The sequence below is a fragment of the Scyliorhinus torazame genome, unplaced genomic scaffold (assembly GCF_047496885.1).
Source record: "Scyliorhinus torazame isolate Kashiwa2021f unplaced genomic scaffold, sScyTor2.1 scaffold_399, whole genome shotgun sequence".
NCBI classification, from domain to species: domain Eukaryota; kingdom Metazoa; phylum Chordata; class Chondrichthyes; order Carcharhiniformes; family Scyliorhinidae; genus Scyliorhinus; species Scyliorhinus torazame.
The window spans coordinates 143,363-160,015 of NW_027308126.1; the positions used below are offsets into that span (position 1 = coordinate 143,363).

Below are 16,653 nucleotides of genomic sequence, written 5' to 3' on the forward strand. Positions count from 1 at the left end.
AAACAGTGAGGGAAGCACAATCCAGAACAGCTTGTAAAAGAAAAGTGAGTAAATATTTTTTTTACAAAGAACAGACATTTGCAAGAGGCAGAGGGCTGTAGTGTAAAATTCGATGTGTTTAATTTACTTGGACTTACTCCAGATGTTAAATAAATTTAAGTTCAGCAATGCAATTCTTGGTTTGATTCAGAAACAGACGATGGAGATCCAGGTTTTGCTAGAGAGCTGTTCTCACAATTGGTTATAATGGATAAAAGTCACCTGTCCATTCAGGTCCACAGTGTCCACTCAGATTAGCTTCACCTCCTTTCCCAGCACAGAATCAGCATTGGCCTGTTCCTAAGCCAATCTTGATCACAATTACTTCACAAGTATCTGGTCCATTATTACTGGTAATAACTTAAAGTTTGGGACTTCCTTCATTTAAGGTCGATCCCACTCTATAGATTCCAATTTAATTCTGTCTGGATTTTTGAATCTTGCATTAAGTTGTTCTTTGTGCAAATAGTGGTAACAGCAATCGCAATTTATTTGTATTTTTTTTGGAAGATGACAAGGGAACAGAATTTCTGATGGGGTCTGAACACAATTTTTCCAATTGTTCAACCATAGGAAAGTGTGACTGGTCCCGAACTGGACTGGATGTTGGACGAACAGCGACAACAAGAGGTAGTGAACTGGATTTAAGAAACTTACCTAGTTTGTTAGCTGCAGCGAGAACTTTTTCCTCTGGCTGCAGACTAGTGCCAGAACAAACAGTGAGGGCTTCTAGCTTGGCGCATTGTCGGTGAAGCCATGTCCCTAGTGACATCACAAGCTGAAGACACACACCTGGAATTCAGTCTTCAGACAATGGTGAGTTATTTTATTATAATTTTAAATATTTTAAAATCGTTATGATACTTCTAAAAAGCTTTTTTAATAGATAGGATGTGGGCATCGCTGGCTAGTCATCATTCATTGCTCTTGGGCTAACTTCCCAAGGACTGAGTAGCTTGCTGGGTCATTTCAGAGGGTATTTAAGAGTCAACCACATTGCTGTGGGTCTGGAGTCACATGTAGGGCAGACCGGATAAGGATGGCAGATTTCCTTCCCTAAAGGATGTTAGTGAACCAGATGGGTTTTTACAGCACTCAACAATGGTTTCATGGTCATCATTAGACTTTAATTCCAGATTTTTTTCTGTGGTGTTGTAAACTTTAAATTGATTTAACCACTTCTTAAATAGGTAGCACAGTGGTTAGCAGTGATGCTTCACAGCGGCAGGGTCCCGGGTTCGATTCTCGGCTTGGTCACTGTCTGTGCGGAGTCTGCACGTTCTCCCAGTGTCTGCGTGGGTTTCCTCCGGGCGCTCTGGTTTCCTCCCACACATCCCGAAAGACGTGTTGTTGGGTAATCTGGACATTCTGAATTCTCCCTCTGTGTACCAGAACAGGCGCCGGAGTGTAGCGACTAGGGGGATTTTCACTGTAACTTCATAGCAGTGTTAATGTAAGCCTACTTGTGACAATAAAGATGATTGTAATAAGTTTATAAACTTTTAAACAGACAGACGGGGGGGGGGGGTGGCCGGCGGCCAGGGGCAGAGACGGGGAGGCCGGCGGCCGAGACCCGGGGGGGGGGGGGGGGGGGGGGGGGGGGGAAGCAAAGACGGAAGAAGAGGTGGATAGGCGGATAGGGAGGGAGAGGCAGACAGAGGCACAGGGATGTTCTGTGGGAATTTTCTCTAGCCCTTGGTAATGCCCAAACTCCCTCTGTCATGGTCTGTCAGGGCTCCCATTCCCTTCCCTTCCCTCTCGGAGGTGTGATAAAATAGGCAAAAATGTTTTCACCATTGGTCAAGGCCTTCAACATGATATCGCAACTTCTAGCTTTCATTGCAAAACTGTTGAAGCCCCAAAATGGACGCGGTGGATTGGCCACATTAAATTGCCCCTTATTTGGAAAAGTACTGGAAAAATAGCAGAAACCAGACCCAAAAGATTCAATCAAGGACTTGCAGGTGTGGGAGGCAATAACACATTCAAGGATGTTCCCTCTGTGCTCTAACCACTTGGTGAATTTAGCAGTATTTTGGAATATACAAGATATTTTTAATCACCTATAAAATTGACTGCAGTGCCGAGGATGATTGAGAGCTTCCTTTCCAGTGAAGGATCATGGGGCAAAGCTGCATTCCAGCCTCTGTCACACAAGATAATTCAAAATAACATCCACTGTTATTTAAGAAAACTAGCAGTGAATACAAAGTTAAATGCAAATGGCCCCCAAGATTCAGAATGTATCCAAAGAAATGCACTGTCCAAGCCCTCACACTACTCCTGGTACCACATATCAAAACAAACCCATAGCTCCTGTGCTGCTGACGGGACACATACCCAATGTCACCTCCTTAATCAGTTCAGAAGCAGCGTGGCAGCCTTGGACAAGCATCCGCGTCCATGTCGACAAGTCCCGGTGAGTTTCCACGCGGAAAACATGCATCTCGATGCCTTGTCGTGATCCTGTCCTTGTGGCAAACATTAGCTCTGAACTCATGGCTGGGGATCCTCGTGCTGACCCTGAGTGAACCAACCTGAAGAGCAGGAAAACAGGACATGTCAACAAGGCAGTGAATTAGTTCCTGGAAACGTCACCTGATCCACGAGAATGGTGGGGGTGGGGAGCGAAAGATTGGGGGTGTGGTTACCATTAGAGGGAGGAACTCTTTTAAAAAAAAAATTTAGAGTACCCAATTATTTTTTTTCCCAATTAAGGGGCAATTTAGCGTGGCCAATCGACCTACCCTGCACATCTTTGGACAAGCATCTGGGTCCATGTCGACAGGTCCGGGTGGGGGTGAAACCCACGCAGACACGGGGAGAATGTGTAAACTCCACACGGACAGTGACCCGGGCTGGGATCGAACCAGGGACCTCGGCACCGTATGGTGCAGTGCTAACCACTGCACCACCGTGCTGCCCCATAGGGAAGAACTCTAATGGCAGAATTTATTTGTGTTTAAATATTTTACATTGGTGAATGCTGAAAGGATTTAATTTGCTGAAGATTGGCATTGGGGATTCCTTTTCACACACACTGTTTCTACCTGGTTGCAAGGAGTGGGTGGCTCTGAGAGGGTGATGACCACAGGTCTCTGTTCCACGGCACACTGTCGTAAAGCAGCATGTCTTTATCAGTCAGGACAACCACCACTGGTTTCCAGTGCTGCCTTCCACCTTCAACTTTCACCTGCACAACCAATATAAACAAGTCTCATTACTGCAGAAACGCCAGATCCTGAACTCCCCTCGACACCGGGACCCCCCCTCGACACCGGGACCGCCCCCCCCCTTTGAGGGGGAGAGCTGACTGGTAGTGATTTAACCTGAGGGTCACCACACCTCAGGCGAGGGGCAAGGTTGAGAAGGCGGGGCCTTCATAAATAACCAGATGGTAGGAGAATGGAACCCACACTGCTGGTCTCACTCTGCACCATGAACCAGCTGTCTAGCCACGTGAGCTAAACCATCCCATTCCCCCCCAGCTGTACACAATACTCCAGGTCTGGTCTCACCAAGACCCTCTGCAGCTTGCTCCTGTACTCAAGTCCTCTTGCAATTTAGGACAACATACCATTTGCCTTCCTAATTGCGTGCTTCATTGGTATAGTGCACTAGAGAGGCCACATCTGGAGTACTGTGTGCAGCATAGGTCTCCTGAATTAAGTAAAGATAAAAATGCATTGACAGCAGTTCAGAGGTTTACTAGATTAATACCTGGAATGGGTGGATTGTTTTAGGAGGACAGGTTGGTCAGACTAGCCTTCTATCTGCTGGAATTTAGAAGAGTAAGAGGTGACTTGATTGAAACATTCAAGATGCTGAGGGGACTTGATAAGGTGAATATGGAAAATTTGTTTCCTCTTGAGAAAATCTGGAACTAGGGTCCACTGCTTAAAAATAAAGGGCCACCCATTTAGTGGAGGAAAGGAAAAAACATTTCTGAGGGTCGAGAGATTTTGAAAGGTAGTTGAGGCAGAGACATTGAATATCTTGAAGGTAGAAGTAGATAGATTTCACAGTGGCTTCATTGCAGTGTTAATGTCAGCTTACTTGTGACAATAAAGATTATTATTGATAAGCATACGTTATCGGGGTAGGAAGGAATGTGAAGTTGATGTTGAAATTAGATCAGGAATGCTCGAGGGACCTACTGCTGCTCCTAATTAATATGTTCGCAAGCCAGGGCAGTTTGGAATATTGTTTCCAATTCTGGGCAAACACAAGATAAAGCTCAATCCACCAATGCCAGCGCGGCTTTATGAATGGTATGCCATGCTCGACAAACTTGCTTGAGTTCTTGAGGACATAACCAGCAAGGTGGATAATGCGGAACATGTGGATGTGGTATATCTAGACTTCCAGAAGGCCCTTGACAAGGTGCTGAATAGAAGATTGATCCAGAAGGTGAGATTGCAGGGAATTGGGGATAGAGTACTCGATTGGATTGAGGGTTGGCTGACTGACAGAAAGCAGAGGGTTGGGATAAATGGGTCCGTCTCTGGCTGGCAAACTGTTAGTAGGGTGCCGCAGGGGTCAATCCTTAGACCTCAACTGTTTACAATCTGTAGTATAACATTGCAAAATTTGCACATGAGACCAAAGTAGGTGGAAGAGCAGACACTGAAGAGAAGATAGAGTTTACACACGGTTATAGATAGGCTAGGAGTTTGGGCCAAAATTTGGCAGATGCCGTTTAATGTGGATAAGTGTGAGGTGATCCATTTTGGCCAAAAAAATAGAAAGATAAATTGTCAAAATGCATCTGGGCAGAGGGATCTGGGTGTCTTTGTTCATTAATTGCAAAGTCGGTATGCAGGTACAGCATGTAATAAAAAAGGCAAATGGAATGTTATTATTGCAAAAGTATAAAAGTAGAGAAGTGTTGTTGAAATTGTACAGGGTGTTGGTGAGACCACGTCTGGTGTATTGTGTCCAGTTTTGGTCTCCTTATTTGAGGAAGGATGTGGTGGCATTGGAGGCAGTTCAGAGGAGCTTCACCAGAGTGATTCCAGGGGCTCAGGAGAGGTTAGTAAAGTTTGCAGGAGAGGTTAGTAAAGTTTGCAGAACACGTAATAGAACAGTGATTATAGAAAGGGGCAAGAATCTAACTTCAGGCAGAGCAAAAAAGGGGACAAGTGTGAGAAGGGATTGGATTGAGGGTCAATCGGTCAATGCAGGACTGAGGATGTTGTACCTAAATGCACGCAGTATGCAAAACAAGGTGAATGAGCTTGTTGCGCACATTGAAATTGGCGGGTACGATGTTGTGGGTATCACAGAGACGTGGCTGCAAGTGGATCAGGGCTGGGATCTAAATATCCAAGGATATGTGTCTCATCGAAGGACAGGCAGATGGGGAGGGGTTGCATTGCTAGTTAGAAATGAACTTAAATTGATAGCAAGAAGCGATACAAGGTCGGAAGGCGTAGAATCTGTGTGGGTATAGTTGAGGAAAAAAGACCCTGATGTGAGTTATGTACAGGCCCTCTTAGCAGTAGTCAGGGTGTGGGGCAGAAAATAAATATAGAATAGGCATATAAGAAAGACAATATTATAATAATCGTGGGGGACTTCAATATGCAGGTGGACTGGGAAAATCAGAACCCCCAAAAAAGGAATTTGTGGAATGTCTAAGAGATGTTTTTTTTGGAAGAGTTTGTGAAAGAACCCACTAGGAACAGGCAATTCTGGATTTGGTGATGTGTAATGAACTAGGCTGAACTTGATGAGATTCCACGGGTCATGTTCCACTCCCAGATGGGCACGGCCGAGGCACTGCGGAGCTTGTCTCAGACACAGGTGGGTATGGCCGAGGCCCTGCAGAGCATGCCCCAGTCACTGAGGAGAATCGGCGAGGGTGTCAACACGATGGTACGGACCATGGGGAAACAGCAGGATTGGCAGAGCCAGATGATGCAGGAGCAGCCGGGCTCGAACCAGCTGCCCCTCCGTCCCAAGGTGAACTCCAGGGCCCTATGGGCACTGACCGGGAGGAGGGGGTGCCAAGTGCCAACCCGGGCCCGTCCCATGGAGTGGCGACGATGGCTACCAGCTTCCCAGAGTTCCATCCCTCTGATGAGGCTGCAACTCAAGGTCAGCATGCGGGACAGGGCGGCACGGCTGTGCATGTGCTGCTGCCAAGTGAGCCAGCGCCCCACTGCCCCAGAGGACGCCCATCAGAGACTTTGAAGGCCACAGGACGAGGTAGGCAGCTGGCAGCCTCCACCTCAGATGCTGGGGAGGCCGCTGAATGACGGGAGGCCGTTGGATATGGGGTGCCCAGGGGCAACACGGTGGCGCAGTGGGTGAGCCCTGCTGTCTCACGGCGCCGAGGTCCCAGGTTCGATCCCGGCTCTGGGTCACTGTCCATGTGGAGTTTGCACATTCTCCCGTGTTTGCGTGGTTTTCGCCCCCACAACCCAAAGATGTGCAGGCTAGGTGGATTGGCCACGCTAAATTGCCCGTTAATTGGAAAAAATGAATTGGATAATCTAAATTTATATTTAAAAAAAGGATATGGTGTGCCTCCCGTTAATTGTATGGAAATGGGGCTTAAGTAGTGATAATTGGTTTCTTACCTCACTAAGGCGAGATCCCGATTTTGCCTATGGGAACGGGCCGGTTGCATCGCAAACTGTTTGGCGCCTGGCGTAGATCTCGTTTTTGGTCTCTCCCGCTACTCCCCGGCCTCGTTTCACTTGAGTGAAAGCGCAACGAGGCCAGAAAATCGCATCCATAGAAGAAGTAGGCCATTCGGCCCATTGAACCTGTTCCGCTATTCAATGAGATCATGGCTGATCTGAAATGATAATCCTCAACTCCATTTTCCCACCGTAGCCCCATAACCCTCGATTTCATCCCCTTCAACATACTCAACTACCCAGTTTCTACAGCCCTGTGCAGTAAAAATCAACGGTGACAAGAGGAATTTATTTTAACACAGCAAGTCGTTAGAATCTAAAATGCAGTGCCTGAGAGTGTGGTGGAGGCTGATTTAATAACTTACAAAAGGTTATTAGATAATTATCTGAAAAGAAAACATTTGCAGGATTATGAGGGAGGAGCAAGAAAGTGGGACTAGGGGAGTCGCTCTTGCAAAGAGCCGGCAGGAGACATTGGCCAAAATGGCCTCCTCCTGTCCTGCTCCTATTCTATGTCTCCAGTGTCACCTCCGCCTTCCCACTGCCAAACATGGCCTCCTTCCAGAATTATGCATTTACCAGTATAATTCTGAGTTGGTATATCAGGTAATCCGGAGTCAAACTACAACAAAGTCTACTAGATCCAGCCTGCTAGGTTACTGGAATATACAGATTCCTAGACAGAATTAGAACAAAGATACAGCTACCTAAACTTCAACCTATCTTGCCTTCAGAAGCGAATAACTAACACAAGTTGAGTGAAAATTCTCTACCTGCTCGGCAAGCCAGCTGAGGTGTTGAATGGCCCTGCCACTGAGGCCAAGCATCCCATTCAGCTCTGACAGTGCCTGCGGAATCAGTGCTGTGATACTTGTGTGGATTGCCGTGAACCAGGTATGTGCTGCAGCAGAATCCTTGCTCCGCAAAATGAGTACATGCTTGCCATCAGGGGAGTGTAGTTCAAATAACCTGCACAAACAAGTAGACAAACAGAGGATCAGCACTGAACAAAAAACAGTTAAAATATACACGAGGAGTGAGGAGCATTAGAGTGACGGGTACGTCAGTGTTATCTTAGCAAATGTTTTTTGGAAATCCAAATAAACTACATCTAATGGCTCCCCTTTACCCACCTTGCTCATTATATCCTCAACGATTTAACTTTGGTTCACAAAATCACATCAATCTCAAAGTTAAAAGTAACTGATTGAGCATAATTTCTCATTTAGGGAAGGGTCTGTATGAAAGGGATTTCCTAATTTCACTCGAAAGGTATGGCTCCAATTTTTAAGTTAAGTTTTTAAATCCCCCCTTAACCTTCAAAACTCCAGGAGTGGCACAGTGGTTAGCACTGCTGCCTCACGGCGCTGAGGACCCGGGTTCAATCCCGGCCCTGGGTCACTGTCCTTGTCGGTTTGCATGTGAAAATCGCTTATTGTCACAAGTCGGCTTCAAATGAAGTTATTGTGAAAAGCCCCTAGTCGCCACATTCCGGCGCCTGTTCGGGGAGGCTGGTATGGGAATTCTCCCCGTGTCTGCGTGGGTCTCACCCCCACAACCAAAAACAATGTGCAGGTTAGGTAATTGGACACACTAAATTGCCTCTTGATTGGAAAAAAAAAGAATTCAGTACTTTAAATTAGAAAACCTAGTCTGGGTTAACTTTTCTTGTAATGTAACCCTTGTAGTCAAAGTACCATTTTAGATAAAGCAAACTGCAATCCTTCCAAGGCCAATATATCCTTCCCAAGGTGTGGTGCCCACAGTAATCCAGGTATGTTCTAACCAGAGCTTTGAAGCTTGACTAAAATCCCTTGTCTTCTAGTCCTCCAGATATTAAACCTAGCATTCCATTAACCTTTTGATTACTTTCTGTACCCGTTCAGCACATTTTAATGACCTACATACCTGGAACCCCTAACCCAAAGACTGTTTTGGACTCCATTGTTTCCAGAGAGAGAAAGTGAGCATGGGTAGGGTCAATGCAGATTCAAAGGGCTGAATGGCCTCCTGCACTGTAGGGATTCTATGAAATCCAATTGGCTACCATAATGTTGCTCATTTGCTTCATCAATAATATTTAGGGGAGTTTTTTATATCAATATGAAGTCGGCCCGACAAGAGATGGATCTGGTTCTGCGTTGCGGAACAAAACTTTACAAGTGTTCAAAGTGGCAGTGGAGGAGCGTTTTCTTGATAGCGACCACAACAAGGCACGGTTCAAATTTGTTATGGACAGAGAAAAAGGTGACCTGCAAAAGACGGTTTTGGATTGGGGCAAGGCAGATTTTACTAAAATGAGGCAGGATCTGGACAACGTTGACTGGAAACAGCTTCTAGCAGGAATATTTACAGCGGAGCAGAGGAGGGCATTCAAAAAGGAAATGGGGAGAGTACAGGTCCAACAGAAGGGGCGCAGGGAAAATTCTGGGAAATACAGACCGGTGAGCCGAACGTCTGTGGTGGATAAGTTGTGAGAAGGTATTCTAAGACACAGGATCTACAGGCATCTAGAGAGGTAAGGACTGATTAGGGCCAGTCAGCATAGCTTTGAGTGGAAAATCATGTCTCATGAATTTAATTGAGTTTTTTGAAGGGGTAACCAAGAACGTAGATGAGGGCAATCAAGTCGACGTTGTCTACATGGACTTTAACAAGGCCTTTGACAAGGTACCGCATGGTAGGTTGTTGCACAAGGTTAAATCTCACGGGATCCAGGGTGAGGTAGCCAATTAGATACAAAATTGGCTTGACGACAGAAGACAAAGGTGGGTGTAGACGGTTCTTTTTCAAACTGGAGGCCTGTGACCAGCGGTGTGCCTCAGGGATCAGTGCGGGGTCCAGTGTTATTTATTATTAATAATGATTTGGATGAGAATTTAGGAGGCATAGTTAGTAAGTTTGCAGATGACACGAGGATTGGTGGCACAGTGGACAGTGAAGAAGGTTATCTAGGATTGCAGCGGGATCCTGACCAATTGGACCAGTGGGCCAATGAATGGCAGATGGAGTTTAATTTACATAAACGTGAAGTGATGCATTTTGGTAGATCGAATTGGGGCAGGACCTACTCAGTTAATGGTAGGGAGTTGGGGAGAGTTATAGAATAAAGAGATCAAGGAGTACAGGTTCATAACTCTCAAAAGTGGAGTCACAGGTGGACAGGGTGACGAAGAAGGCATTCGGCATGCTTTGTTCCATTGGTCAGAACATTGAAAACAAGAGTTGGGAACTCTTGCTGAAGATGTACAAGACATTCGTACGGCCACACTTGGAATACTATGTACAGTTCTGGTCATCCTATTATAGGAAGGATATTATTAAACTAGAAAGAGTGAAGAGATTGGCGAGGATGCTACCGGGACTTGATGGTTTGAGTTATAAGGAGAGGCTGGGACTTTTTTCCCTGGAGCACAGAAGGCTTAGGGGTGATCTTACAGAGGTCCATAAAATAATGAGGGGCATAGATTAGGTAGATAGTCAACATCTTTCCCCAAAGGTAGAGGAGTCTAAAACTAATAATTATTATTATCTTTATTGTCACAAATATGCTTACATTAATACTGCAATGAAGCCACCGTGAAAAGGCCAGAGTAGCCACATTCCGGCGCCTGTTCAGGTACACGGAGGGAGAAACTACCTAACAGCATGTCTTTTGGGACTTGTGGGAGGAAACCCGAGTACCCGGAGGAAGCCCACGCAGACACGGGGAGAACGTGCAGACTCCGCACAGACAGTGACCCAAGCCGGGAATTGAACCTGGGACCCTGGCGCTGCGAAGCAACAGTTTTAATCACTGTGCTACTGTACCGCCCAACGAGAGGGCATAGGTTTAAGGTGAGAGGGGAGATACACAAAAGGGTCCAGAGGGGCAATTTTTTCCACACAGAGGGTGGTGAGTGTCTGGAACGAGTGCCAGAGGCAGTAGTAGAACAGAGAACAAAGAAAAGTATAGCACAGGAACAGGTCCTTCGGCCCTCCAAGCCTGTGTCAACCATGCTGCCCGTCTAAACTAAAATCTTCTTCACTTCCTGGGTCCGTATCCCTCTATTCCCATCCTATTCATGCATTTGTCAAGATGCCCCTTAAATGTCACTATCATCCCTGCTTCCACCACCTCCTCTGGTAGCGAGTTCCAGGCACCCACTACCCTCTGTGTAAAAAACACTTGCCTCGTACATCACCTCTAAACCTTGCCACTCTCATCTTAAACCTATGCCTCCTACTAATTGACCCCTCTACCCTGGGAAAAAGCCTCTGACTATCCACTCTGTCTATGCCCCTCATAATTTTGTAGACCTCTATCAGGTCACCCCTCAACTTCCGTCGTTCCAGTGAGAACAAACCGAGTTTATTCAACCGCTCCTCATAGCTAATGCCCTCCATACCAGGCAACATCCTTGTAAATCTCTTCTGCACCCTCTCTAAAGCCTCCACATCCTTCTGGTAGTGTGGCGACCAGAATTGAACACTATACTCCAAGTGTGGCCTAACTAAGGTTCTATACAGCTGCAACATGACTTGTCAATTCTTATACTCAATGCCCCGGCCAATGAAGGCAAGCATGCCGTATGCCTTCTTGACTACCTTCTCCACCTGTGTTGCCCCTTTCAGTGACCTGTGGACTTGTACTCCTAGATCTCTCTGACTTTCAATACTCTTGAAGGTTCTACCATTCACTGTATATTCCCTAAGCATTACCTCACATTTGTCCGGATTAAACTCCATCTGCCATCTCTCCGCCCAAATCTCCAAACGATCTAAATCCTGCTGTATTCTCTTGACAGTCCTCATCGCTATCCGCACTTCCACCAACCTCTGTGTCGTCTGCAAACTTACTAATCAGATCAGTTACATTTTCCTCCAAATCATTTATATATACTACAAACAGCAAAGGTCCCAGCACTGATCCCTGTGGAACACCACTGGTCACAGCCCTCCAATTAGAAAAGCATCCTTCCATTGCTACTCTCTGCCTTCTATGACCTAGCCAGTTCTGTATCCACCTTGCCAGCTCACCCCTGATCCCGTGTGACTTCACCTTTTGTACTAGTCTACCATGAGGGACCTTGTCAAAGGCCTTACTGAAGTCCATATAGACAACATCCACTGCCCTACCTGCATCAATCATCTTTGTGACCGCTTCGAAAAACTCTATCAAGTTAGTGAGACACGACCTCCCTTTCACAAAACCGTGCTGCCTCTTGCTAATACGTCTATTTGCTTCCAAATGGGAGTAGATCCTGTCTCGAAGAATTCTCTCCAGTAATTTCCCTACCACTGACATAAGGCTCACCGGCCTGTAGTTCCCTGGATTATCCTTGCTACCCTTCTTAAACAAAGGAACAACATTGGCTATTCTCCAGTCCCCCGGGACATCACCTGAAGACAGTGAGGATCCAAAGATTTCTGTCAAGGCCTCAGCAATTTCCTCTCTAGCCTCCTTCAGTATTCTGGGGTAGATCCCATCAGCCCTGGGGACGTATCTACCGTAATATTTTTCAAGACGCCCAACACCTCGTCTTTTTGGATCTCAATGTGACCCAGGCTATCTACACACCCATCTTCAGACTCAACATCCACCAATTCCTTCTCTTTGGTGAATTCTGATGCAAAGTATTCATTTAGTACTTCACCCATTTCCTCTGGCTCCACACATAGATTCCCTTGCCTATCCTTCAGTGGGCCAGCCCTTTCCCTGGCTACCCTCTTGCTTTTTATGTACGTGTAGAAAGCCTTGGGATTTTCCTTAACCCTATTTGCCAATGACTTTTTGTGACCCATTCTAGCCCTCCTGACTCCTTGCTTAAGTTAGAGGCGGGTACAATTTTGTCTTTTAAAAAGCTTTGAATTGGGACTGGTTCAGCACACTGGGCTAAATCGCTGGCTTTTAAAGCAGACCAAGCAGGCCAGCAGCACGGTTCAATTCCCGTACCAGCCTCCCCGAAAACAGGCACCGGAATGTGGCGACTAGGGGCTTTTCACAGTAACTTCATTGAAGCCTACTTGTGACAATAAGCGATTTTCATTTCATTTTTAGACAGTTATATGGGTGAGATGGGTATAGAGGGATATGGGTCAAATGCGGGCAATTGGGACTAGCCTGTTTCCATGCTGTAAATCTCTAGCATAGTGGTTAGCATTATGGCTTCACAGTGCCAGGGCCCCAGGTTCGATTCCCGCTTGGGTCACTATCTGTGCGGAGTCTGCATGTTCTCCCAGTGTCTGCGTGGGTTTCCTCCGGGCGCTCCGGTTTCCTCCCACAGTCCAAAGATGTGCAGGTTAGGTGGATTGGCCATGCTAAATTGCCATTAGGTTAGATGGGGTTACAGGGATAGGGTGGAGGTGTGAGCTTAAGTAGGGTGCTCTTTCCAAGAGCCAGTGCAGACTCGATGGGCCGAATGGCCTCCTTCTGACTCTATGACATGTTCCCTACAGGGGGAAATGTAGGAGCAATGAGTCTAGGACAATCCAGGATTGAATAAGGAGAAAGAGAAAGGTTTTTAGCAAGTCCAAAGGGAGAAATTCAACTGCGGCCCCAGAGGAATATAGGAAGTGTAGGAGGGTACTCAAAAAAGCAATTGGAAGAGCAAAAAGGGGGCATGTAAAAGGACCTGCAAATAAGATTAGGGGGAACCCCAAGATATTGTAGAAATACTTTCAGGGGAAGAGGTTAGCCAGGGAACAAGTAGGGACCATTAGAGGCCAAGGAGTCAATCTGTGTGTGAAGACGCAGGACACTGCTCGGGTATTAAATGAATACTTCTCATCGATCTTCGCTCAGGAGTAGGGAATACATACAGAATTAAGGAAATGGGACTGTGAGGACCTTGAGCAGTTTGACAGAGGAAGCGAGGTGCAATTGGAGACTTTGACGGACTTAAAAATAGACAAATCCCCAGGCCCGGATGAACTGCATCCCAGGTTGCTGTGGAAGGTGAGGCTGGAAATTGCAGGGGCTCTGACGCATGTATTTAATTCCTCACTGGCAAAACAGCTAATGTTGTTCCACTTTTCAGGAAAGGTAAATCACAGAATAATAGTGAAGAGGTCCTTTGGCGCATCCAACACATGAAAAATACCTGACCTACCTACCTAATCCCATTGGCAGCACTTCGCCCATAGCCTTGGATGTTATGATGCGCCAAGTGCTCATTCAGGTACATTTTAAAGGATGTGAGGCAACCCATGGTAAAGATAAAATTGGGATTACAGACTGATGAGCCTCCCGTCGGTGGTCGGGAAACTATATGGAGAAAATTCTGAATGAGAGAATTAATTTACACTTGAAAAGGCCTGGGTTGATTAGGGATAGTCAGCACGGCTTTGTCAGAGGGAGGTCATACCTAACAAATTTGATAGAATGTTTTGATAAAGTGACCGAGTGTGTGGATGAAGGAAATGCAGTTGATGTAGTTTATATGGATTTTAGCAAAGCCCTTGACCAAGCCCCACATGGGAGACTGATTGAGACGGTTGAAACACCTGGAATTCAAGGAAACCTGTTGAGATGGATCTGAAACTGGCTCAGTAAAGGACACAATAGAAGCTGCTCGAGTAACGGGAGACTGGTGCCCAGCGGTGTAGCTCAGGGATCAGTGCTGGGTCCCTTGTTTGTTATATATACATATATTTTATATATATGATATAGGCGAGAACCTTAGGGGAATGATAATAGTGTTTGCAGGTGACATCAAGATTGGTAGGGTGGTTAAAGGGAAAAAGAGGGTGGTAGGTTACAGGAAGATTTGGATGGGTTGGTCAGATGGTCAGAACAGTGGCAGATGGTGTTGAACGGTGATAAAGAACAAGAACAAAGAACAAAGAAATGTACAGCACAGGAACAGGCCCTTCGGCCCTCCAAGCCCGTGCCGACCATACTGCCCGACTAAACTACAATCTTCTACACTTCCTGGGTCCGTATCCTTCTATTCCCATCCTATTCATATATTTGTCAAGATGCCCCTTAAATGTCCCTATCGTCCCTGCTTCCACTACCTCCTCCGGTAGTGAGTTCCAGGCACCCACTACCCTCTGCGTAAAAAACTTGCCTCGTACATCTACTCTAAACTTTGCCCCTCTCACCTTAAACCTATGCCCCCTAGTAATTGACCCCTCTACCCTGGGGAAAAGCCTCTGACTATCCACTCTGTCTATGCCCCTCATAATTTTGTATACATAAATGCGATGTAAAGCGCTTTGGAAGAAGAAACAGGACAAGGGGCATACAATGAATGGCAAGACACTAGGAAGCTCAGGGGAACAGATGGATTTTGGGGTATTTGTTCACAGATCCCAGAAGGTAGCAGAGCAAGTGAATAGGGTAGTTAAGGCATATGGGACACTTGCCTTTACCAGTCGTGGCTTAGAATATAAGAGCAAGGAGGTTATGCTGGAGCTGTACAGAACGTTGGTTAGGCCACAACTGGAGTACAGTCTGCAGTTCTGGTCACCTTACCACGGGAAGGAAGTGATTGCACTGGAGGGGGTACAGAGGACATTCACCAGGATGTTCCCTTGGATGGAGAAGCTGAGCTATAAGGAGAGACTGGATAGGCTGGGATTGTTTTCTTCAGAGCAGAGGAGGCTGAGGGGGGATATGATGAGAGGTTTGGACAGGGTAAATAATAGATTGCAGCATTTTCCGGATAACTGAGGCAAGGCTAACTGCCCTGTAGTTCTATCTCCTTGCCTTTTTTGAATAGTAACAAAGAGGGGTGCCTCAGTGCTGCCGCGAGGGATGCCGCAGTGAGGGATGCCTCAGTGCTGCCGCGAGGGATGCCTCAGTGCTGCTGCGAGGGGTGCTGCCGCGAGGGATGCCGCAGTGCTGCCGCGAGGGATGCCGCAGTGCTGCCGCGAGGGATGCCGCAGTGCTGCCGCGAGGGATGCCGCAGTGCTGCCGCGAGGGATGCCGCAGTGAGGGATGCCTCAGTGCTGCCGCGAGGGATGCCTCAGTGCTGCTGCGAGGGATGCCGCAGTGCTGCCGCGAGGGATGCCGCAGTGCTGCCGCGAGGGATGCCGCAGTGCTGCCGCGAGGGGTGTGGGGCACATCATAGAGACAAACAGAATGGATTCTCATTTCAACTAATAAGCCTGATTAAAACTGACATTTTGACCATTTACTGAATTAAGCGTTCAACCTGCTGTCTGGATCAGGCATACTCAGATTCCTCGTGATATAGCACATCTTCAGTGGAAATGTCTTGCTGTCTTTGGCACTGTGACTTGGAGAACTGGAGGCAGCAGTTGCTAGATGTGGAGAATGGGGAAGCAGACTGTCCCACGCCAGGTCTGCTATTAATGAGGGTTTCTTCAAGTATGGTGTCACTTCCTGGATGTAAGTGACTGTAAGGGAAAGGTCACAGGTCAAGAAGAGGCAACCATTCAACTCATTCTATTGCTCACTTCTGGCAAACTAAACACTGTACAAGTGGGCATATGAACAATCGGAAGCTACATTTCCTATGGAAGTTTACACTGCAGTTACTAGCTCGCACATACCCTATTTTCCTCACATAATTAAGCAATATGGCTTTAAAACTAGTCAACATTGATCAGCTGGGACAGGATACAAGTCACAGAGGGATCTGTACATTGTATATTTAAGCTATGAAACAGTAAAGACCAAGTCTGAATCTTTCCTTTCTCGGACAGATTTCTCCATCATTCCCTTCACGTCCAGCACAGGTGGCCTAGTGGTATTGTCACTGGACTGGTAATCGAGAGACCCAGAGTACTGCTCCGGGGATCAAGGTTCAAATCCCACCAGGGCAGATGGTCAAATCTGAATTCGATAAAAATCTGGATAAAAGTCTCCAGACGACCATGAAACCATTGTCGATTGTGGTAAAAACTCATCTGGTTCGCTAATACCTTTCAGTTCGAGGGCAATTAAGTGGCGGACAATAAATACTGGCCCATCCAGGGCTGCCCACATCCTCTGAACAAAAATCTGGTTCCATTTAAA

At 46.6% G+C, this 16,653-nt stretch overlaps 1 protein-coding gene across 1 annotated transcript in view; it reads right to left on the reverse strand.

Moving 5' to 3' along the window:
- The window catches only part of LOC140406274 (beta-2-syntrophin-like), a 111,318-nt gene extending 95,382 nt beyond the window's left edge, over window positions 1-15,936 (reverse strand). Inside the window, exons 1-4 of the mRNA XM_072494384.1 lie at window positions 15,795-15,936; window positions 7,460-7,655; window positions 3,090-3,232; window positions 2,380-2,576 (exon numbers count right to left, since the gene is read on the reverse strand). Coding sequence (XP_072350485.1) covers window positions 2,380-2,576; window positions 3,090-3,232; window positions 7,460-7,655; window positions 15,795-15,805 — 547 coding nt within the window. The 5' untranslated portion in view covers window positions 15,806-15,936. The remainder of the gene's footprint in view (window positions 1-2,379; window positions 2,577-3,089; window positions 3,233-7,459; window positions 7,656-15,794) is intronic.
- Between the last annotated feature and the right edge of the window lie 717 nt (window positions 15,937-16,653).